Source organism: Pyrus communis, chromosome 13 (genome assembly GCF_963583255.1).
Source record: "Pyrus communis chromosome 13, drPyrComm1.1, whole genome shotgun sequence".
Lineage (NCBI taxonomy): Eukaryota > Viridiplantae > Streptophyta > Magnoliopsida > Rosales > Rosaceae > Pyrus > Pyrus communis.
In genome coordinates, this window is record NC_084815.1 from 4,013,314 (window position 1) to 4,037,234 (window position 23,921).

The 23,921-nt window shown below is 41.4% G+C and overlaps 2 protein-coding genes across 2 annotated transcripts; both read right to left on the bottom strand.

The window, feature by feature from the left end:
- Positions 1–9,217: 9,217 nt before the first annotated feature.
- On the bottom strand, positions 9,218–9,670 carry LOC137712099 (uncharacterized). Its single transcript, XM_068451244.1, has one exon. The coding sequence runs from the start codon at positions 9,668–9,670 to the stop codon at positions 9,218–9,220; it is 453 nt and encodes a 150-aa protein (XP_068307345.1).
- A 72-nt stretch (positions 9,671–9,742) lies between these two features.
- On the bottom strand, positions 9,743–10,626 carry LOC137712101 (uncharacterized). Its single transcript, XM_068451245.1, has 2 exons — positions 10,393–10,626; positions 9,743–10,132 (listed from the first exon to the last, which is right to left on the bottom strand). Exons 1-2 carry the CDS (start codon positions 10,624–10,626, stop codon positions 9,743–9,745), a joined length of 624 nt encoding a protein of 207 aa, XP_068307346.1.
- Positions 10,627–23,921: the final 13,295 nt, after the last annotated feature.

A 23,921-nucleotide genomic window follows, 5' to 3' on the forward strand; every position in this document is an offset into this window, starting at 1 on the left:
GCCGTCGAGGCTTGATCTTGGATGAACGGTTGGAAGTTTCTTCAAGAGCCTTCGAGGCTTGATCTTGAAGGTTGAGGGAAGTTTCTTCAAGGGCTTTCGAGGCTTGATCTTGAAAGTTGGTGGAAGTTTCTTCAAAGGCCTTCAGGGCTTGATCTTAAGGGTTGAGGATGAATAGATCTTCAAGGGCTTTTGGGCTTGATCTTGAAGAACGGATGTGTGGATTTGTTGATGTTGTTGATCCAAAGGGCCGTTAGGGCTTGATCTTAGGATGAACGGATGATGAACGATGAACACTTTCTTAAAGGGCCATCAGGGTTTGATCTTGTAGGAGGACTTGACGAAGAACGAAGAGGGCTTTCTTGATCCTTCGGCATTTGCTTGAGAGCTTTAGAGTTTCAAAGCTTAAGATTTTGGTGTGATGTGAATTGGTGTAGTGAAATGAATGAAATTGACTTCTGTATATAGAAATTTTCAAGGCCTAATTTTGAATATAATATTCAAATGAAATAAATCATTTATGCCAGGTGTTGACATATGTCCTATTTGATGACTTTTCTGATTTTGTTAAGTTACATGATACGTGTAAAATTTATGTGATACATGAATGTTGAAATTTTAATTATTGGTCAACATTTATTTCACCGAAATTTCGATGTTTACAAATGCCCCCACTTCAAGGCGCGTCGTATACATGTGCTTGTCACGTGTAGGAGATGCGTTTGGAAGTTCCTTAATGTAGATGTCGATCCAAAGGCCTTTAAGGCTTGATCCTGAAATAGACTGGAAATTTCTTCAAGGGTCGTTAAGGCTTGATCTTGAATTGGGCTGAAAGTTTTCTTCAAGTGCCGTTAAGGCTTGTTCTTGAATTTTGCTTGAAATTTCTTCAAGGGCCGTCGAGGCTTGATCTTGAATAGAATTGGACCACAAGGAGCTTCACGTGGTAGATGATCTTTGGCTTTGGTAGTGGATGAATCGGCATGTATTTTGTTACGCTTGTTGACTTTCCACAACATTGATCTTGAACTGGGTTAAAGGATTTTCTGGTTTCCTCCAATTGTTGACTTTTCACAGGCTTATTCTTGAACTGGGCTGGGGGTTACTTCTACCAGACTTGTACCAAATGTTTGAATTTACTCCTTTTATGTGGAGCTGAATTTGATTCAAGGGTGGTAGACACTTGATTTTGAATCGGACTTGTGATTTCTTCAAGGGCCATCGAGGCTTCTCGATCTCTTCGATTAAAGCAATGATGTCGAGCTTGGATTTGACTTAGACTCATCCGTTTGGATTATGCGGTTCTGCAGAGAAGGACATCGTGCTATAATGATTTGTTACAGCTCATTATGCTGCATTCTTCTCTGCTTGTTTCTTTTGTATAGCAGAAGCGGTGCGTAACCTTTTGCATTTAAATGGTCATTCAGAGCATCACTTCATAGCGACTCATCCATGCTTGGCAGCTTCAGTGTAAAGTGCCAACTTCATATCAACTGTCCTTGGAGTATTCGCTGAGGAAATTAGAGACCCACCAACAACTGAAGACGAGCACTCGAGAGCAATGCTAGGTAAGCAACCATGCAAAGGTTCCGGGCAATCAGTTCCAGATTGGAAGTTTGATTTCAAGTTCCAACTGATCGCTTTCTTTCTCCTTGTCTTACAGGCAAGAACAAAGGTAAAGGGAAAGATAGGGAAAAAGCATGATATGAGATACCTATACTTTCGACCCTGATAATATGAGATACTTTTGCTTTTGAAGAAGTAGCGGATGAATCAGTACATGTATTTGTTACGCTTGTCTCCACATGCTTCGATGTATCATTTTTTGCTTGCCTTATCTGTTCTCCAGGCATCTAGTATCTTTTTTGGAAGTACATCAGTAGTTGAAGATGAGTACTTGAGAGCGATGCTAGGTAAGCAATCAGGGAAGGGGTTCCAGGCAGTCGGTTCCTGATGGGAAGCTTGATTCCAAGTGCCGACTGATTGCTCTTTTTCTCCTTGTCCTGTAGGGAAGAACAAGAACAGAGAAAAAGACAGAGAGAAGACATGCTATGAGATACTCTTGCTTTTGACCCTGATGATATGAGATACTTTTGCTCTGGTGTGACCTAGTTGTAGAGGTGTTTTCAAGGGGGAAGAAACTGAGTATGTTGAGAGGTTTGATTGCAGATGCATTCTTGGCAAGGAAGAAGAGTCATGCGTTTTGGAAGTGTGTCTTGCCATGGAGGATGAGTTCGAAATATATAGGGATTTTCCAATAGTAGGTAGTGGTGCGGGTGCGGCCTTGTCACCCACGCTTGTCGACAAAAGTGTGGTAGTTGGAATAGTGAACTTCACGCGTTTTCAACTTTGTCAGAGATCTTTGACAAAGTTGCACGTGTTATCTGACAAGCTGAGGTTGCGTCTGAAAAGTGTTGACTGATTTTATGCAGGAAAATCCGGCTTTTGAAATTTGGAGAGTGGTGTCTCTTCGATTTTTGAATTGGTGGCTGTGTTGCCTCTCCTTTTATAGAGGTATTGATTACATCCAACATGCACACTTTGAAGATTGCCCACTCGTGAAAATTGTCTCTGGTGTATTTATGAGATTTTACTCCATCCAACCCTTTTCTTTTACCTTTTTTTTTTTTTTTGGAAAATGGCCTACCCGTCTAACATCTGCTTAGATTTGAGTCTCGGGAATGATACAGACACGCTGCGTCAGGGTAATATATGACGCCTATCCTTCTTAACTTCGAATGACCCTCTTACAGTTGAAGACTCCGTGATGAGAGATGCAACAACGGCTACGGTAGTAGCTAGGAACCTCCTTACTCTTAGAGATAATAGGCTGTTTTCAAGACAGTTTAATGAGTTTGCTGTCCAAGACTCCTTGGCTTTCAGTATTCAATGCGTGGGCTTTGTGTCTAATATGGGCCAACGTTTACTTGCTCGAACTCGCCAAGTTGAATCATTGACGGCCGAGGTGGCAAATCTTAAACAAGAGATTAGACAGCTCAAGCACGAGAATAGAGATTGGCACATACTTGCAAATAATTATTCGATGAGGATGAAGAGGAAGCTTGATCAGCTGTAGGACTTCGAAGGTCGGATTCAAAGTGACCATCAGAGGTTTGTGGTTGTACTGTAGAGGCACTTTTTGCCTTCGTCATCTATAGCTCGATCAAGTATTGAGGCTCCGAATAATCAACCTCTGGTGCCTTTTCTTCCTGGAGTTCCGCCAAGTACTGTGGCGGCACGCGAGCAACCTTTGTGAAGGCTTCCCTTCCTTTCCTTTTTATTTTTTTAATTTTTTTTTTTTTTTTTTACATATTTGTAATTTCTATGGATGAGCTTTATTTCATTCAGTGTATTGTGCTAAATAAAAATAAAGCATATATCTCACTAAGATGTGTTACTTTCCTTATTATTATTATATTTTCAAAATGATGCCATGCACCATCCCATAACCTTTCTCTCTCTCTTTCTCTCTCTCTCTCTCTCTCTCTTTTATTTTATTTTATTTATATATATTTTAAGATGGTGTCTGATGCACCATCATCCCCATTTTTGTTCTAACTTGCAATGATTTTGTCGCCACCACCCTTTTCTTTTGACTCACTAATAGTAGCGTGCATCTTATTTTTGTGTGTATGTGTGTGTATGTATGTTTCGATGATGAGTATGGTAGATTGACACTGCTGGGTTCCTCGATGGGCTTTCTCGCTGCACCACATGCAGACTATTTTTTACTTGCACAGTCGATGCACTACATTTTTCTCTGCAAGCAGATCATTGTTTGCATAGTCACCGTCCTTCTTTTGCTTATGCGGGTCAGTGACACTTGGGAGATCATTATGCATATGCAGGACTGCATAGTCACCGCACTACATGCAGACTAGTTGCATTTACAATTGTTGAGACCATTATATATTCATACACTTACACACACGTATAGGGCACCGCATGGTCACTGCACCTGCTTGCTGTCTCACATCCCGACTGCATTGTACTGCTCCTTCACTACATTGTGTTCTCCGTGTCTGCCGCCTGTTGAACTCAGTGTTGGACAAAAAGAGTGGCTGCGAGTGCAAGTTTAAATCGCAAGGACGAGTTGCTTTCCATCTCTTCAACCTCTACAGTTCTCCATGCTATTTGTGGGAGTTCGGTTGCAGTGGAGACGAGGCACGAGTCGTCACAAGTAAGTTGCTTGCAGATGAGAGAAAGCCATTGCTGCGAACGAGAAGAAGAGAAGGCAGTCGCCTAGCAAATTCCTTCATGCGTCCTTTATTCTATAAGGCCTATTCTTTGCAAGCAGGGGACGGCTTTGATCTTTTGGGCCATATATATATATATATATATGTTTGTAACGTGATTGTCCCATCACCGTGTCCATATATATATAATATAATATAATGTGGCTATTTATATATAATATTTGTTCCCCACTGATGGATTTCTTTGTGGTAATGTTAGAAATCTTTAATTTTGAGAAGAGAGAGCATGATGTCGGGGTCCTCATGAAGCTTTCAGAGACGTGGTAGCAAGACGTGGGTGTACCTGTGCTTTTTGCTGCCTAGTGCTTGTGCAAGAGATTGCAATGGGGTTTCGTTATGTAATGCCTTTTGATCACAGTTTTCCTTCGGTGGTACACTGTCGTGTAGTGATGTGCAAAATACTGCAGTGGGACTTCGCTGTGTAATGCTTTTTTGTCACAGTTTTTCTTTGGTGGTGATGTCGCCGTGTGGTGCAAGAAACTGCTTACGTAATCGCTGCGGGGTTGCGTATTGCGATTGCGTGGCATTTTGGTTTTCTTTGCCACTGTAGCGTGCCTTGAATGACCATTCTGTAGCTGCCCTATTTGCCGTGCTACTCAAGTTTTGTGGCTGATTTTGTTTTGTTGCGGTCATGGTATTTTTCAAGTGTTTTAAGAGCAACACCATCACCATTCTTGCGAAGGAAGGCGATTAGTAAGATAGGGGAACGACATTGAAGCTTTACGCGCCACTGATTGGTCCTAAGGCACTTGCTCTTCCCGCAAAAGACAACTCCATGCATATTAAGTCGTGGTCTTCTGAAGTATCTTGAGAGGTGGTAGACTTTGTTTGACCAAATACAAAGAAGAAGGCGTGCATATCGAGGATTCTTATCTTAAACCCTTCCCACCATGTTCATGACAATCATTCGGCTTCGTCTGAGTTTCTTGGTGATCGTATCTGTAGCGGAGCTGTGGCTTGGAGTAGCACCCTATCGACTACTGGAGGAGCCGCCTTCGTTGAGTTTTATTGGGAATGGCTTGAAGATTTCTTGAGTCGCTCCAAAGATGTGTTTACCAACATGGGCCTTTATTATGCTGTATACATATCTTTGTTTAGTTATGATCAACATCCTTTCGTCCTTCGTGCATTCTTTGAGAATTAGTGTTCAGCGACCAACACACTTCACACGGTTCAAGGGGAGATGTCGATTTCACTTAGGGATCTCCATAAGATAAGAGGCTTGATCCAAGGAAAATTTTATGAAAATGTCGTCTCTAGTGTGGAGGAGTTTTCTTATCGCAACAGTTAAGGAATGCCTGCGAGTTGCTGGTATTTGTTTTGAGCGTACAATAAGCTTTCCCAAAAGGCCTCGGGTAAGTCAGGCATGAAAATTTCTTCATGGATCCGGTTTTGATATTGGTATGCCATAAAGTACAAGAGACCTTCAAAGAAAAGTGGTCGTAATAAGACAACCAGGCCTAAGGGAGACTCAGATCCGTCAGGTGTCATTGGTCCAGCTGGGTGCCGTACCTCTGCCGAGTTAAAGGCATATGAGGATCTTGGTGTGGCGTCAGAGTACTTGGAAGAATCTTACCTAGCCGTTTTCTTAGCTTGTTGGATTTGTAAGTTTGTTTTCCCTAAAGACGACGTCAACTTCGTCCGTCCCGGAGTCTTCAAAGTTGCTAGCAAGATGGATGCAAGCAAATTTTTTAGCCTTGCTATTCTGGCCTTAGCCAACATTTATAACGGCTTGAGTGTTATTTCAAACTCGACAAACACTGAAGATCATGCTGCGGTACTTCCCTACCACTATGTGTATGGTTGGTTGGGTGAGTACTTTGGCACTCATTTTTCTTCTTCAACTTCAGACAAGTCAGGGCCTTCTTCACCAACTTTAGTCAAGCTAGGGCCTTTGATGACGAAGTATTTTGGCGTGTTTTCTGCTAAGAGCCTAGACGATTAGCAGGCGCAAGCGTTGTTTAGAAGTTGTGAAGGCTTAAGGATGGACCGCTTGGCGAGAGTTGGCTAGGTGCGGCAAGGCATCATGGATGATTCGCATCTTCGCTTCTCAGTTTTGTCGTATGTTATAAGTTTCCGCTTGGGGTGTGTTTCTTTGCGGTAAGAAGACCGATGCATCATTCAGCAGTATAGTCCCTGCAGTTTTAGCAGGCAATTTGGTTTTGTCCAAAATGTGCCAGGCAAGCTTAAGGAAAAAGCCAAGTCGAAATCCTTGCAAGCTATGTATATGCATTGAGAGTCTTGTACCCATGCATGTACAAATGCTTCTATCACCTTGCCGGCCAAGGACGAGTTTAAGAGTAATCCAGTGACCCGTGCTTATGTAATTTGGTGGTCAAAGGTACATTATAAGAACCTGGGGAAGGCAAGTGGTACCAATTCTTCTCACTCACACAATGATGCATCGATAGAGGGTTGTTTTGTGGTTCCTACGTAATTGGTACCTTTTGATTGCGTGAGTGCAACTCTTTTGCAAGATAGACCTATGGTTTTAGCCTCTCAACGCCCGTACTTGTCTTCTCATCATCCAGATGCTTCTGAAGAGGCGGGAGATGAAGTTGATTTGCACGAAGATGGATGTTTTTTAACAGCGTTAACAAGTTTTAAACAAGCGACCATTTGAAGGTGCTCAGGTCAACAACGATGTCAATTTTCATCATAAGAAGAAAGAAGTGTTTAGGCCCTCTCAATTCGATGGCCATGTGTCATTTGAGAAAGATGTATGTATTTCCTTCTCTCTCCTGATTTCTTATGCTTTCATTGTTTTAGCCTTTGTTTCTAACATCTTTCTTTGTCTTCTTTAGGTTGGGCCTTCTTGTTCTTTTGATTTGGCAACCACGAGCATTTATTCCTATACGGAGATGTTGTTTGGAGGTAACCTATCTAAAGACAGGTAGACCGGGGGTTCGCCTGATGCAGAGCTTGTTCTAAATCCGCTAAATTTCCCAAGTTTGCCATGTGTAGGTGGAGGTATGCAAGAGCCCGTCATGCGTTCAACACCTTTGCCAGCTAGCTTTGAGATCTCTCTAAGAGGGCCAAACCTTAGTGGTACTGAGCTGCTTATCCATCGCATCAACCTTCGTGCGGCAATGGATATCAAGAGCCATATTGAGGGGAAGATTTCAAAGTGCCAGTTGGAAGACCTTGCGTTGCTCAAGGAGGATTTGTCAAAGCTTGTTTCTGCAATTGACAACCTTAACGTTAATTCTTCGTCCTTGAAGATCAAGATTGCCGAACTTATGGCCGCCTCGACTGAGTATTCTTCCTTGTGTGCTATTCCTCGAAGAAGTTGAGTCTAGATGTTAGAGTTCATCAACTCGCAACAATAGACTTGTCACTAGCCCGAGTTCGGTCTTCTCAATAAGCTGCTTCAGGAGATTATCCAGTCACAGAGACTTCTTTAGCTTCTATCCAGGTGCTTCTAGATGTGCTGGTACGAGAGCGAGAACAGTTGGGAATCGAAGTATCACAACTTGAAAGTGTTCTCGCGGAGTAGGGAGCTACATTTTCTTAGTGCCAAGAGGAGATTTCACGCCTAGAACAAGAGAAAGGCAAGGCTATGGAGTTGCCCATCTTGTCTCCCATCGAGGTAGAGACTTTGAAGACTTTGGAAGGCTTGCTTGAAGATTGCCTCCGTAGTTTTAGGGACATAGTTTTCAAGTAGCGTCTTCTGCTTTTTTTTTTTTTTTTTTTTTTTGTAATCAGGCTTCGGGGCCAATTTTTTCCTTTAATGAAATAAAGTATTCGCATTCTTGAATTTGCTCTTTGTTCATCAAAGTGTTTTTTTTTTTTTTTTTTTGGTGCCGTACGCAGTTTATGCTCTTGCGGGCGAGGAGCATGGTGTGTTTGTTTTAGGGGTAGTAGTGCTTCAAGAATCTGCCATTGATGGGATCGATCTTCAATCCGTCTTCCGCCTTAATTAAGTACGCGTCGTTGGTGTAGACTTCTTGTATTACGTAAGGTCGTCCCACTTTGATGTGAACTTGCTTTTTGTCTTGTGAGTTGTGATGATAGGCCTACGCAATGCAAGGACAAGATCTCCAGTTTAGAAAGACTTTAGGCAGACCTTTTTATTGTATGCCTTGGATAGCCGTGCTTGGTAGCATTCCAAGTGTTGTTGAGCTTCAAGCTTTCTTTCGTCGAGTGCTTCCAACTTTTTAAGTTTTAGCTTTGCATTTTCTTCTTCAGTCAAGCCTTCTTGTATATCCATCCTTAGTGAAGGGATTTGACTTTCGAGCGGCAGAACAACTTCTACGCCATATACAAGAGAATAAGGCGTAGCTTGGGTGGGAGTCCTATGTGTAGTCCTATATGCCCAAAGTGCTTCACTTATTCTTTCATGCCAGCCTTTCTTTGTTCGGCTGATTACCTTCTTCAAGAGGTTGCACAGTGTCTTGTTGAATGCTTTCGTGAAACCGTTGGCCGAAGCATGATACATGGAAGACTTGTGCTGCTTGAACTTGTATTTCTCACAGAGCTCGTCCACTAGTCGATTGGAGAACTGTTTTCCGTTGTCAGTGATAATGTAGCAAGGCATACCATATTGGTGGATGATATGCTCCTTGATGAAACGAACGACAGTTTCCTTCTTGACTTCCCTTAGGGACGACTTCAACCCACTTGGAGAAGTAATCTGTTGTAGCTAGGATGTAAGCTTTTCCTGCAGATGACTTTGGCGTAATTGGTCCTATGACGTCCAATCCCCATGAGTCGAACGGCCACGAAGTAGTTGTAGGGTGTAATGGTTCAGGCGGTTGATGTATGAAGTTGGCGTGGAATTGGCACCTTTTGGTGTGTTCCAGGCAATCCTTCACCATGCTTGGCCAGTAGTAACCCATTCTTTTGAGCTGGAAATGTAGCTTTGACCCAGACTGATGTGCCCCGTACACACCTAAGTGTGCTTCTTTCATGGCTTGATTGGCTTCTTCCTCACCTAGGCATCTCAGGAGCACTCCTTCAAAAGAGCGTCAGTAGAGTGTTCCTTTGTAGTAAAGGAAGCCCGGTGCTCGTCGATGTATTTCAGAGCAGTGTCTAGGATCATCTGGAAGCTTTCCATACTCCAAGTAGTCGATCAGCGGATGTCTCCACTCTTCAACGTCGACTGGAAGTACTAAGATGAAATTTTTATCATCCAGTAACATTTCAGTAACAAGCGGGATCACCCATCTTTGGAAAACTAGCCCGTCTACAGCTTCATCTTTTCTTAGTGTCATACTCGAGGCTAGATTGGCGAGAACGTCTACCATTTGATTTTCCTTTCTTGGAACATGTTCTAATGTCACGGCCTCGAACTTTTGTAGCTGTTGAGTTGCCAGCCGGAAGTATAGGATGAGATCTTCTTTCTTCACCTCATATTCCGTCAAGAGTTGATTGATTATGAGCTTGGAGTCCTGATATACCTCAAGAGTTGTGATTTCCATGTTGATCGCTATTTGGAGCCCGATAATCAGTGCTTGGTACTCAACGACGTTGTTGGAGCATATCTCACTTAGTTAGAAGGAGTAAGGTAGTATTTTCCTTTGTGGCAACATGAATACTACTCCTGCCCCCGCTCCGTCTGCTCGTGCGGATCCGTCGAACAACATCGTCCATGTCGAGAAGATGTCGATGTAGAACACCTCCTCGTCAAGCAAGTCGTCTAAGATTTTCCAATCAGTTGGGATTGAGTGATCGGCAAGGAAGTCTACTAGCGTTTGTCCTTTAACGGCTTTAGCTAGGACGTAAATGATCTCATACTGATTAAGAAGCAATGCCCATTTAGCGAGTCGCCCTGTCAAAACTGGTTTGGACATGGCGTATTTGACTAGGTCAGCTTTAGGGCTAGTTTGGTATTGATGTGCTTTGAAAAAAAGCTGCTTCTGCTGTGCTGTGAGAATAAGCAGCTGTGAAATAAAGCAACAGAGTATTTGGTAAACTTTTTTGTAAAAGTGCTTTTGAAAAAAAAAAAGCAGTATTAGAGTGTTTGGTAAACTTTTATGTAAAACAGATGTGAAAAAAAGCCGGTTTTTCAAAGCTAAGTTTTGCAGCTTCTTGTTTTTGGCTTTTTTTCACCCAAAACTGTGAAAAAAAGTTGAAGCTAAGTGTTTACCAAACACAAAAACAGCTGCCAGCTTTTTTTGGTAGCAGCTTTTTTCAAAATCACCTCAGTACCAAACCAGGTCTTAGTAACCAAGTGGATGGTATAAGCATGCATGTAATGTCTAAGTTTCTGAATGGCGAACACTAAGGCAAGGCACATCTTTTCTATTGGGGAGTAGTTCAACTCAGCGCCGGTGAGAGTTCGACTGAGGTAGTAAAACTCTACTTCTTTATGGGATTCATTTTCTTGTGCCAAGAGTGCTCCAACAGAACCTTCTTGAGCGGCGATGTACAACATGAGTGGTTTCTTGGGCACATGCGCCCCCAGGACAGGTGGACTTGATAAATACTTTTTTATGCTTTCAAAAGCATTGTGGCATGCTTCGTCTTATACGAAATGAACATCTTTCTTCATAAGTCGATTAAACGGTTGACAACGCCCTACGAGGTTGGAGATGAAGCATCTGATGAAGGCTAGTGACACGCCCCAACTCTGATATTGCTCGAATACTAGGATAGACACGTGCTAGCCGACACCCGAAGGTGATGAAAGCCATTAATTGATACAAAAGCTAAGAATGAGAAATAAATAAGGGTTATGAATTGAAATACAATGAATTAATAACTTAGGAATGTGTTAAGAGCATACAGCTAATTAGAACACTAAAAGAAATAATATAAAATTGAATGAATAAAGGAATGGGTCCTACACCGAGACGGCTCAAAGATGCCGATGTTGAAGTGCATTGACACTGGGATTGTGTGTCTCGATTCTAAGACCTGAATGGGGGCGCAAAACAAAGGTGAATGGACCAGGTTCATCTATATAATAATAATAAAACAGTTATCAAGATACTAACCCCATAGTTTATATAAAGAAAACTACTAGCATAATAAGTGATAGGTTTACTGAAAATCCTAGCATGCCAAAAACATCTCAAAAGACATATCGCGGAAATCAAAATGTCAATCGTCTCACAGATCGTCTCATAAGCGCGATGTGCTGCTAGTAAGATCACTGAATAAATATAATTCTCGACCCTATGCCAGCACCGTGGTCTCTGCGCCCGTAACCAGAGATTACCAACTCCCGGCCCAATGCTTGCTCTGTGTCCCTCAACCCGTAGCTAGGGATTATTTCTCCCGGCCTAACTACCAACACCAAATCCTCGCCCCAGGCGGCATAGTGTCCACTAAGTACGCACAAATAGTATAAAGTCATCCATCATCTATACTATAAAGAGGGGTTTCTAAAACATGTTCTAGCATCTTATCGTCATCCATTAGATAGTCTACCAGTTCATGGTTTTTATAGAAAATACAATATATCAAACTATAGTTCAATATAGGCCAACAATTAATTCCTCACAAAATAACGAGACGATAATCAACATTTCAATAAACATGCTTAACATAAAATCAATCCATAAACTCGTAAGGATTGCTTTTCATTTATGCAATTAAACTATGAAATCATGTAATTTTAGAAGGGGTCCACTCACAGATACTCCGTAGCAGCAAAGTTGTGTGGAAAAGGATTAAGGAAATCCCCACTAGCAAGTTCACCTAAGCATAAAAATGTACAATTTATCAAACTATGCCCAAACGGTAGAATTCTAGGAAATGGACGCCAAAAACGAATTCGGAACGTCAAAATTGGCCTAGGAGAGATTTTGGGTTTTTGGGTCCTAAGGTTTTTGGTTAAAAAGGGTTAGGGTGAAAATAAGTGGTTTGAGCTTAAGCCCAAACCAACACACACACACACGCACGGCACAACACACACACACACTCACACATTCACACGGACACACATACACACGCTACACACATGCACGACACGCACACGCATGCACGGCACACTCACGCATGCACACAGTCCACATACACACGCACACACTCACGCACTGCACAGCCCAAAGGCCTCACACACAGGGTCGAGCTTTAAGCCATTTCTAAATAAAAACAGCCCAAGGCCCTTTGGGTCATTAAAATAAATAACAAAAATTAATTAAAAGAAAAAGAATGGGTTGGATTTGGTTTATGGGCCCAAAGCCCGTGGGTGTCCTGAACGGCCTGAAGGGCCTGCATGCTGTCGGAAACAAACAGAGAAGAACGCCGGAGCTTCTACAGCTCCGGCCGACTGCAAACGTACACCTTAGGCTCCAATCTAGGTACCAAAATGAAGTACTAGACAAGATGAGTGTTTTCATACCTTTGGTTCACCGTGGAACGACCTAAGATAGACGGAAAACTCCTCGACACTCATGGGCTCGCACGGAGTTGGGTGAGTTTTCTCCCAATTTGATCTTGCTAAAAAAACCTTGGAAATGACGAAATAAAACGCATCAAAACTCATCCACACCTCCTCTAAAAGGATTAGAGAGAAAACCAAGGCTTACCTAACCGGAACAATAAAAAATATCGTCGGAGTGCTCCTGGGTTTCGTCGTTCTTCGCATGCGACCAGAGAGAAAGAGACGGCAGAATGATGATGATGATGATGACGACACTGTTGACGCTAGGGAGGGTGGTGTGGTGATGGATGAACACGATTATGGGTCGCGGGGTGAGAGGATTTTGAGAGATATGGGAGAAAGTGCAGAGAGTTGAAAGAAAGAGAAGATGTGAGGTATACGGGATAGGGAAAAAGGACAGGGAGAGAGATGGAAGAGTGACGGGAATGGGGGACACAAAAACAGAAGGTAGGCCCCCTTGAGCACACCAACTAAGAATTAAAAACCCATTTTTAAATAAAAATAGGGGTGGAGTGTTACAGCTAGCCATCCTTGAAGACTTTTTAGCTCATGCAGGTTTCTTGGCTCAAGCATGCTTTGAATGGCCTTGATCTTTGATTGGTCCACTTCAATACCACGGTGCTTGATAATGAAGCTGAGGAACTTTCCAGAGGTGACGCCAAATGCACACTTTAACGGGTTCATCTTGAGGTTGTATTTTCATAGCCTTTCGAACACTATTCGTAAATCCTTCAAGTGATCTTATCTTTTCTCTGTCTTGACCACCACATCATCTACGTAACATTCTACGTTTTTGTGTAGCATGTCATTGAAGATTTTCTGCATTGTGCATTCATATGTAGTTCCAGCGTTTTTCATAACAAAAAACATCACCTTGTAACAGTAGATACCTTTTAGAGTGCGAAAGGCTATTAGTTCCTCGTCTTCGAGGGCCATGCGAATTTGATTATATCCAGAAGAACCGTCCATGAATGACAATGCTTCATGGCTAGTGGTTGCGTCCATCATGATTTCAATGATTGGCAAAAGGAAGTCGTCCTTCGGGCAAGCGTTGTTGAGGTCCAGATTTCTTAAGGACAATGACGATGTTAGAGATCCACTTAGGGTATTGCACCTCTCAAATAAAGCCTGTTTCGATTAGCTTGTCAATCTCGACCTCGATTTATGGGATGAGCTCAAATCGATAGCGTCTTTGAGTTGCTTTATCGGTCGCGTTCTAGGCTTGACTGCAAGATGATGCACAATGATGATAGGGTCAAGGCCAGGCATTTCTTTGTAGGGTCTAAGCAAAGACGTCTTTGTATTCTAATAGCAGCTGGTAATACTCCTCTATCTCGTTCGCACTTAATAATGCACTTACGAATATATGCTTTGGTTCCTCGCTTGTGCCTAAGTTGAGTTCCTTGAGATCATCAACCATGGCTTGCCCCCCCATCTTCGAGCTGTGGTGGTGCAACAGTGACATTTTTCTCGGGGATTTCGTCTTCTTTGCCTTCTTGGATAGTGATGTGGCAGGGATTTCGTCTTCTTTGCCTTCTTGGATCATGATGTGGAAGACATCTTAGACCTCCTTTTCAGTGCTGTCTTCTCGAGCTTGTTGGCATGAAATTTGTCTGATGTGGATGATGGTACGCCTTCTTACTTTCAGTGGTCTATTTGTGTCAACCTCCAAGATTGCTTGGCGTTTCATCCTTGAAGGAATCAAGCTTCGAACGTCGTTTTTTTTGCTAGCCTGTTGAGCTTTTCTTCTTTTGGCGTTGTCTCATTCTTTCTAGAAAGCTTCTTATTATCTTCAAGTCTTTCCGAAGCTGACCATCGTGGAGGAGAGCTAACCGTGTTGCTTTGTTTCTTAGGTTTTGACAACCTTTTGAAAACAAAGCTTTGAGATGTTGGCGCATTAAGCCTCTTGAATACGGAGGTTCGGTCTTGACCACCAATGCAATTAAGCACTAAAATTCTGGTTCTTGAACGACTCATCCTATCGAAGGCTGACGTTCGAGGGACGGGTTTAGGCTCTTATTGATCTTGTTCAATGCTTACGCTAGCGTATTGAGCGCTAGCGTTTTTCGCTTTGTTTGAAATCATCACGGGTGCATTTGGTATGAAGCCAAGTCCAGCTTTGTTGCTGTCAACTCCGTAACCATTTTCCTTCAACTTCTTTTGAGTCTTGGTGAGGTTACGTTCTTTGTCGTTGACGATGTTTGAAACCTTCTTTCCAGGATTCGAAAATGCAGCAAAGTCGTACCCAGCCTTCGACATGAGTTTGTAGGCGTTTGGATCAAAACCTTCCTCGGTCCTCTTGGTTGGAAGAAAGCTTGATTTCACCCCTTTTGGTAGAGCTTTTATGAAGCCTTGTGGTAGTTTTGCAACTTTAGCGTCGCCTAGCGGTGTTAGAGGCAAAACTGCATTCGTCTTGAGCAACTTCACATTATCTTTGTGCCACTATGTATCGGTTTTTCTTGCTCCATTTTCGAACGGGGATTGACCATTCTTTCTTCTTAACATTGGGATGTATCGGAATATGGGTGTGTTCGGTCCTTTTGAAGGCGACCTACTCCCTTTGGTTGTTGCAGGTTTAGTAGGATCGTCATCGTTTTTGCTTGAAGATAGTACGGCTTGCCCTTCTTGCTTCTTGGGCATGGCTTGCCACTCCTGCTTTTTAGGTGCTGCTTTGCCCGTGGATTTGATCTCTTCTGGAAGAGCTTTGGGCACCATGTCTTCATCCATGTAGAACTTAGGGTCTGCAAAGTGTGATTCGGCTTCGGTGAATGGCTTGGTATCACCTTGGATCACCTTTACTCATTCCTGGTAAAATTTTAAGCATTGGTGGAGGGTGGATGACACTACTCCATTCCCGTGGTTCCAAGGCCTTTCTAGGAACAAGCTGTAGGAATTTCTTGCATCAATCACGTGGAATATCGTGCTTGATTTAAGTTTATCAATGGTCATTTCCACTCGAATCATGCCCATCGCCCTTTGTCCTCTTTGGTTAAAACCTTGGATCAGCAGACGGCTTAGGGACAGTTCATCCATCTTGATGCCGATTGTGGTCATTGTTGACTTTGGCATGATGTTTATGGTCGACCCATCATCTATAAGCATGTGGTTGTGAGGCTTTGATCCTGACAGTAAATCTTCGTCAGTGAAGTTGATTGCGTCATGGACGACATAACATATGACACATTCATGTGGCCAAAGCTTCAAGCCTTCGTCATTGCTTTCTTGTACTTCGTGGTCGTCAGGACTTGCCAAGACCGCTGCTAGTGCTCTTCGTATCTTCTTTGGCAATCGTAGCGTTTCCTCGATGCTAAAGTGTGTTGGCAGACCTTATTCGGGCGTGATCGCTTTTTGTCTCTTAGTGGCGATAGCTTTGCCTTTTAAGGGCTCTTCCATCTCTACTTCAACCATATGATAGACGACGGTAGTGCACTGTTGGAAAAAGTCTTTTGGGAAATACTCGTGCAAAAAGACGGGAATGCGTGGCTCTTTCTCCATAGGTTCCCCAGCATATGTTGGCTTATCAGTCCTTATGTTTCTTTTAGGCTTCCTATTGTTATGGCGGTGGTGATTTCCTCTTTGTTACACCTTTGGTTGTATGACTCGTGGTTTTGGCGTCCTCGTCTTTTTGTAGGTCACCCATGTCCATCCTTCTTCATCATCGGTATATGCATCTTGGTCGCTTGCCCCCATTGATGGTTGGGCTGAAGGTGCCATGCAGCTTGAGCGTTGACAGGAATGGTCAGGTGTCACTTGGAAAGACACAGGATCGAACGATCCAAACACAATCGTAGTAGTATGCGTTGGGCCGTGTCTTCAAGGTCGAGCTCGATTTGCCCTTGTTATGATAGCTTCATGACGAGTTCTTTGAGGATGAAGCACTTGCCAACAGGATAGCTCACAATATGATGGTACTTGAAGTATTTAGGATTGTTTACGCGATTCATCTCTTCAGGACGCTTGCATTCGGGTAGCTCGATCATCTTCTTTTCCAGCAAGTCGTCTAACATTGTAGCCATGTCAGAGTCAAGAAAAGGGTACGTCTTCTGCTCCAGTTCCCTCAAGGTGTTTTTGTACCTGTCTTGGGTACGAGAAGGCTCACCTTTCTTTATTTCCTTTGCTTTGTTCTTAGAGGAGATGTTGATGGGCGCGAATGAGGTATTAATGGGGGTAGTGTTGGCGGTAAAAGCTTCCTTGGCGGGCTTCTTCCTAGTCTTGTCTACATTTGGGGCGAACACCTTATCCTTCTTGAAGTCGGTGATCGGCTCCTTCTTTCTGTGATTGGCGATACTCAACTCCATGCCGTGGGAACGAGTTGCCAGCTCCTCAAATGTTCTCGATTTTATGCCTTGGAGGATGTAATGTAACCCCCAATGCATGCTTTTAAACGCACATCTCAATGGCGGAGGTTTCAGAAAGCCGATCTTTGCAATCCAGACTTCATGAACGCCATCTATTGATGTAGTTGATGACAGGTTCATCCTTCCACTGTTTCATACTGGTCAACTCCAGTATGCTTACAGTGCGGCGAGTGCTGTAGAAGCAGTTAAGAAATTCTCTCTCTAGCTGATCCCAATTATCGATAGACTCGGGCTTGAGGTTAGTGTTGCAAGTTTCATTGAAATGCACCACATGTTGCTTTGGGTTTCCCTTTCCATCAAACTGCATGAATTTTGGCGACTGATAACCCCTTGGTATCTTCAAAGAATCAATCTTCTTGGAGTAAGGCTTTGAGTACAGTACGGAGTCATGTGTCATTCGTAATGCGTCTTAATTGTGCTTGCGATCATCTCCTGCAACTGCTGGATAGATAGAGATCCCATCAGTGCCGCTGCTTGGTTTGGCTCCCACTTCTCTTCGACGTTCTCCACCGGAGATTCCTCTTCTCCGTCGGCTTCTTTCTTTAGTGGATTAACCTTTAAGTCGACTTTCTCGTCGTGATGTGCCCTTAGTTGGTTGGCGAGTGCGGCGATTTCCAAGTCTTTCTCCTTCATAATCTGTGTGAGTTTTGTGATCGTTTCATTCATTTGAGCTAGCTACTCCTCGATTGAAGTCGTTCCTGTGGTCATGACTTGCACGGCTGAGTTGCTGCTCGGGTCGGCATCAGAAAGTAAGGACTATGAGTATTTCCTTGGGCTTTCCTCTTTTGGCGCCCTTAGCGAAGCCAGGGTGATCACGGGCTTGCGCCTCAGGTGTTCTTGTTCCTTCAGCAGAGTTAATGCAGGGACAGAAGCCGCGGCAGAGAGAGCTCTTGCCTTGCTTCTAGTTGTGATGCCCGAAGTGTAACCACTTAGGGCGAGGATGTTCTTGTTCTTTGCTTTGGTTACGGGAACAGCTTGATCCTTTCTTGATGCCATTTGTGCTTTTTGCGGATTTGAAGATAGAGATGAAAGGTAGAGATAGTCCCACTGGGCGTGCCAAATTTATAAACACGAATTTTCCTGTGATGAAACGAGACAAGAACACATGTACAAAATAATATTTATATTAATGATTTTAGGGTTACAATCTCTTTATAGTTTGATCCTCTGATTCGATCTCCGTAAGATGTAGATTTGTGGATGTTTTGTTGATCCAAGGGCCATCAAGGCTTGATCTTGGCTGAACGGTTGGAAGTTTTTTCAAGAGCCTTCGAGGCTTGATCTTGAAGGTCGAGGGAAGTTTCTTCAAGGGCCTTCGGGGTTTGATCTTGAGGGTTGAGGATGAACATATCTTCAAGGGCTTTTAGGCTTGATCTTGAAGAACAGTGATGAACGAATCTTCAAAGGGCTTTTGGGCTTGATCTTGAAGAACTGATGTGTGGATTTGTTGATGTTGTTGATCCAAAGGGCCGTTGGGGCTTGATCTTAGGATGAACGGATGATGAACGATGAACACTTTCTTCAAGGGCCGTCAGAGCTTGATCTTGAATTGGTGGAAGTTCTTCAAGGGCCGTCGGGGCTTGATCTTGAAGGAGGATTTGACGAAGAACGAAGAGGGCTTTCTTGATCATTTGGGATTTGCTTGAGAGCTTTAGGGTGTCAAAGCTTCAAGGTTTTGGTGTGATGTGAATTGGTGTAGTGAAATGAATGAAATTGGCTTTTCTTTATAGAATTTTTCAAGGCCTAATTTTGAATATAATATTCAGATGAAATAAATCATTTTTGCCAGGTGTTGACACATGCCTTATTTGATGACTTTTCTGATTTTGTTCGATTTTTTGTTGAGTTACATGATATGTGTAAAATTTATGTGATATGTGAACGTTGAAATTTTAATTATTGGTCAATATTTATTTTACCGAAATTTCGATGTGTACACCCATATATTTGAAATAGACATTATGATAAAAAAATCAGTAGGATGATCCACTTTGCTTCTTAGGTATGTGCATGAATATGTCTTATCTTGTTCTAATTGAGATGTTAAGGGAAAAGCTCCAGTGTAATAAAAACAGTTTGTACTGATCCATTATACTTCTTTATTGGCTAAATTATACTTTCATACCTCAGGTTTGGAGTCTATTTCAATTCCTTACAACATCTTTAAAACATTTCACTTTCATACCTTAAGTACTATTTTATGCCATGTGGCTGTCAAATGTCTGCCGCGTGGCAAATAAAATATATTTTTAATTTTTTTTAAAAACCTGAATTTTCTCAAAAAAAAAAAAAAAATTGAAAAAAAAAAAACAAAATTGAAACCAGTCCCTTACCCCGCCCCCCTCCCCCAACGACCCTAACCTAGAACCCAAAAACCTGCAACAACAACAAGAAGAAGAAGAAAAAGAAGAAGAAGAAGAAGAGGGAGGAAAAAAAAAAAAAAAAAAAAAAAAAAAAAAAAAAAAAAAAAAGCCCCAGTTCCTCCCCCTCTTTCTCCCATCCCCCATCACCCCTTCCAAAAATGCCCCATCACCCACAAAAATTCCACCCAAGATTAGGTGGATCTACCACAAAACCAGTCCAAAAATCATCTCAAACTCAAAGTATTTTCAAAACCTACACATACTGAAAATCACGAGATCCTGACCCGAGGAGGGCGGGGGAGGTCGCGCAGCACCGGGGGGGGGGGGGGGGGGGGGAGGGAGGTGGGTCCCAGGGGGGGTGACGAACTGGGTTTGGGGTTGTTTTTTTCCTTCTTCTTCTTCGTCCCTCTTCTTCTTCCTCTTCCTGCTGCTGCTGCTGCAAGTTTTTATTTATATATTTTTTTTCTCTTCTTCTTCTTCTTGCTGCTGCAGCAGGTTTTTTGGGTTTTGGGTTAGGGATAGGGATATGGGTCACCTGGGGGGGGGGGGGGAGGGATAGTGGGTTTCATTTTTTTTTTCTTTTTTTGAGAAAATTTAGGTTTTTTAAAAGAAATTAAAAAATTATTTTATTTGCCATGTGGCAGACATTTGCCAGCCACGTGGTATATATGTGGTAGCCACGTCAGCATTTAACAGATCAATGGATGAAAAATGTAATGGAGGTATTATTTTGAAAAAAAATAGTACTTAAGGTATGAAAGTGAAATGTTTTGAAGATGTTGTAAGGAATTGAAATAGACCCCAAACCTGAGGTATGAAAGTGTAATTTATCCTACTTTATTTGTACAATTGATTTCCAAATTGAGGCATCATACTAGTTTATTTGTACTGATGCTTTACTTATACGTCAGGGAAAGGCCGATGATCAAATAAATTGGAGAGTGCTTCGAAATGAGAAGCTTGTGAGGTTAAGGGAAAAGCTCCGGTGTACTAAAGAACAGTTTGTGCAAGGTTAATGCCTATTGTCAAGTATCTAGGTTGAAATCATTGATGTATTTATGTGAACTTGTTAGACTGATCGAGATGTTTACAGGGAAGGCTAAGATTGGGAAGGTGTCCCATGACCGTAAAGTCAAGGATGGTGTGCTTGAATCGGCCCTCTTTGTGGTACCTCATGTTTTCAAAAAAATTTGTATTCAACTACATCATATGATCTTTAAGATATATATTGGATGCATATTCTTTTATTTATTTATTTATTTATTTATTATTATTATTATTATTATTATTATTTGTTGGGTAAATTCTATTTTCATTTGTATGGTTTTATATCAGCCCCCTTTAAATTTGTAGGTGTGTAGAAAAGTATTTGATGTGTGCAGGATGAGTTATGTTTGGACTGGAAACAACAGAAGTGGATGTAATAAGTGGTATGTGGTTTACAAAGGTCTCTCTGTCTCTCTCCCACTTTATATATAATTGTATCGAATTACTTTGATGTAAATAAATGGCAAGCCTAATTTCAGGTTGTTTTCTTATAAGTTTTGGTTGTGGGTGTTTAATGAATGGAGACGCAGACGGTGGCCACGAGTGGCGGCAATCCTAATTTCAAGTTGTTTTCTCAGAAAATGTATTTGCCTTATCCATGTTCTTTGCCTATTCATTTTTTTTTCTTCCTTTATGTGTATTTTGATGTGCACTCGAGTCTTTTCTCACACTGTGCTTTATTGCTTTATTTAAATATTTTTTGCAGTAATGGCAATTTCCCTTGTTCAAGCATCTACCTCAAGTTGTAATTCTACCTCAAGGTCAAGGACTCCAAGATCCTTCTCTTCGGTGGCTCACTAAATAACTTCAAGAAACTTGGTTGAAATAGTAATCCCAACTTCAAGTAATTGTTTATTAAGTATAGTTATTGCACATATATTAACCGATGGGAGAATTCAAGTAATGCTTTTGAGTCTGTTTGTTGTTGTCGGTGCTTATTGATTTTCAATACTACTGAATGTTTGTGATTTACTTTGTTTTTAATTTCAATTGTTCATAGGTTAACGACATGTTCATAGTATTAACTTTTAGAAACGTTTGAAGGTGTTCAAGGAAAAGTATAGTCTTTCAACTAACAATTTCGTTGTTATTTGAGGCCTAGTTGATGCTTCATGTGTAGTTTGATATTTCCTAGTATAAATCAAGGATGGTGTTGTTAGCTTTGTACAGTTTGTAATTTTTTTTTGAATATGTGATTATTTAAAAAAAAAAATTGTACTAGTAAACTTCCAATTTTGTGGGTTTATATATATATTATTTTGGAAATTTGTTTATAACGGGCATTACTCGTGGTAAATTAGTAATTCACAACGGTTATAGTACACGTGGTGTTAGATTCCAATCTACAACAGGCACTGTCCATGGTTACATTACATTTGACAACGGCATAACCCTTAATAGAATTTGAGACTTTTTATCACATTCAGATTACTAACGTGCACAATGTTCGTGGTGGATCACAATCTATCATGGGCATTTACCATGATATATGAGCATTTTTCTTCTAGTGGAGTACACTCTTCTGGAGGAGTGCGAGCAATTTCAGCCGAATCTGTGTAGTCCACAGAATGCAAAAAATAGAATATGGCACACTCAGCCTGCAAAAATGACATACAAAAGAAAATAGAGCATGCATAAACTCAAGATATATATAAGATAAATGTTCAACGAAATTACGCGTATAGAAAGAAAGGCTCATTACCTCTCCAGGGGAATACTTCTTCCCATTAAAAATATGATGAAATCCATCAGCCACCATGATTACTAATAAGCTCAATAAGAGCGCTGTAACGATCTTCCATCCCATTGTTCCTACTCAGAATAAATTAACACTAAGATGTCTAAGCGAACAAAATACAGATATAATGAAACTTAAATTTCAAACAAAGATGGTCACTGAACGCATTCATAGTCCTTTTTACCCTTTAGTTCAGGGTATTGCTCGAATTTATTTATCTTTTCATCTCTTTTAAGTATATTTATATTTATGAATCTTGTCATCCAAGCAACCCAATTCAGGGTTTTGATCGAGCAACAGAAAGATTCAAAATTTCTTAGTTTCTTGGTAACTAAGAAACTCTAGCATGGTACTTGATGAAGACGAGTTCGACAGAAGAGGATGAAGTTGTCAAACGAGAGGTAGTTGGGAACAGCAATGACAGAGGAGAATGGATCAAGAAGCACTGGTTGGGAGGGACGAGTGTCGTATTCTTCGGAACAAGTGGGATCTGCGTCTTCGCTCACTGAATATGGGGTTTGTGGTAGAGTTTGTTACAATAGTGGTGAACTTGGAAGTTGTGATGTGATGGTGGTGAACTCGCCGTCTTGAAGGCGAAGAGATGGTAGTTGGTGTCCTCTGAGTGCTCGGAGGAAGAACATTGTGGTTGCCTCCTGCTTGAGTAGACTTGGTTGGGGATATTATTGAAAGGTCAATTAATTGCCTAAGAGTACTAGTTTGATTGTGCAAGATGAATCCATATTAGTTTACTGATCAATCTTCTAGACAACTACACTTGCAAAATATAATTTACATGTAAGTTACTCCAATATCTTCATGAATCAAAGTATTAAAATCAGAAAACAGTAACACAATATAGTGTCTGTTTCACTACAAACATATTGAAAAATGAGAAAATGAGATTATTTTTGAGATTGAATGAAGTTTTTTACTTGTTTTGTAAGTTATTACCTAAGGTTTAGGGTTTGCTTGTCTTGGAGAAATAAGGTTTATTTTTGAATTTATCTTATAGTACTATAGTCTTCCTTGAACTCTAAGTTATTATTCGGATTTGTTTCCTGCTGTTGCTCTTTTGTTCACTTATAAATTCCTTCGAGATGGAGAAGAATAAAATATTATTTTTAGCATTAAAATTTCCAACAAACAGAAAGTGTTTTATTTTATTGTAACAACATAACATGCAAAACTTTGTTTAAAAGGTAACCAATAAGAAAAATCATTTATCCATAAATGGCAAACCCTAAATCAGAATGGCTAGTAAAGAAAACTGATCTCCGCACATTCTTTTTCTCCATCGACACACCCTTGATAACTTTCCATAACCTAATTGTGATTGAACTAACCAAACTTAAGCCCTAATTGCTTACCAGAAAATATCTCTCTCCACAGTTCATAAGAACAAGAGAGCTGACTCACCACTTATTTCAACTCATTTTCAGATCGTTTCCAGCCCACATTTTGCAGACCTGTGAATCATTTGAGTGAGCAGATTCAAATCCTCCATCATTTTGTGGATGACCATTTCAGGATTCGGACCACCATTGCACCACACACGCCACCGTATATAAATTAGAGGCCTTCCACACAAGTGTCATCGACGATTCAAAATTTGCACATTTCTTCTCAACTTGTATTCTTCACAACTGAAGATAAAGAGACTCTCTTTCTCTCAGTCACTCTTTCTATCTCCATCTCCCTCTCTTTGAACTCCCACTAATCACCCCTCTTTATCCTTCTCCTTTGCTTCCCGCGTCATCTTCAATTTCGCACTTTAATAAATTTCTTTTTTACATTTTTCGTTTTTGGTGGTACTTACACGCACAATAATATATT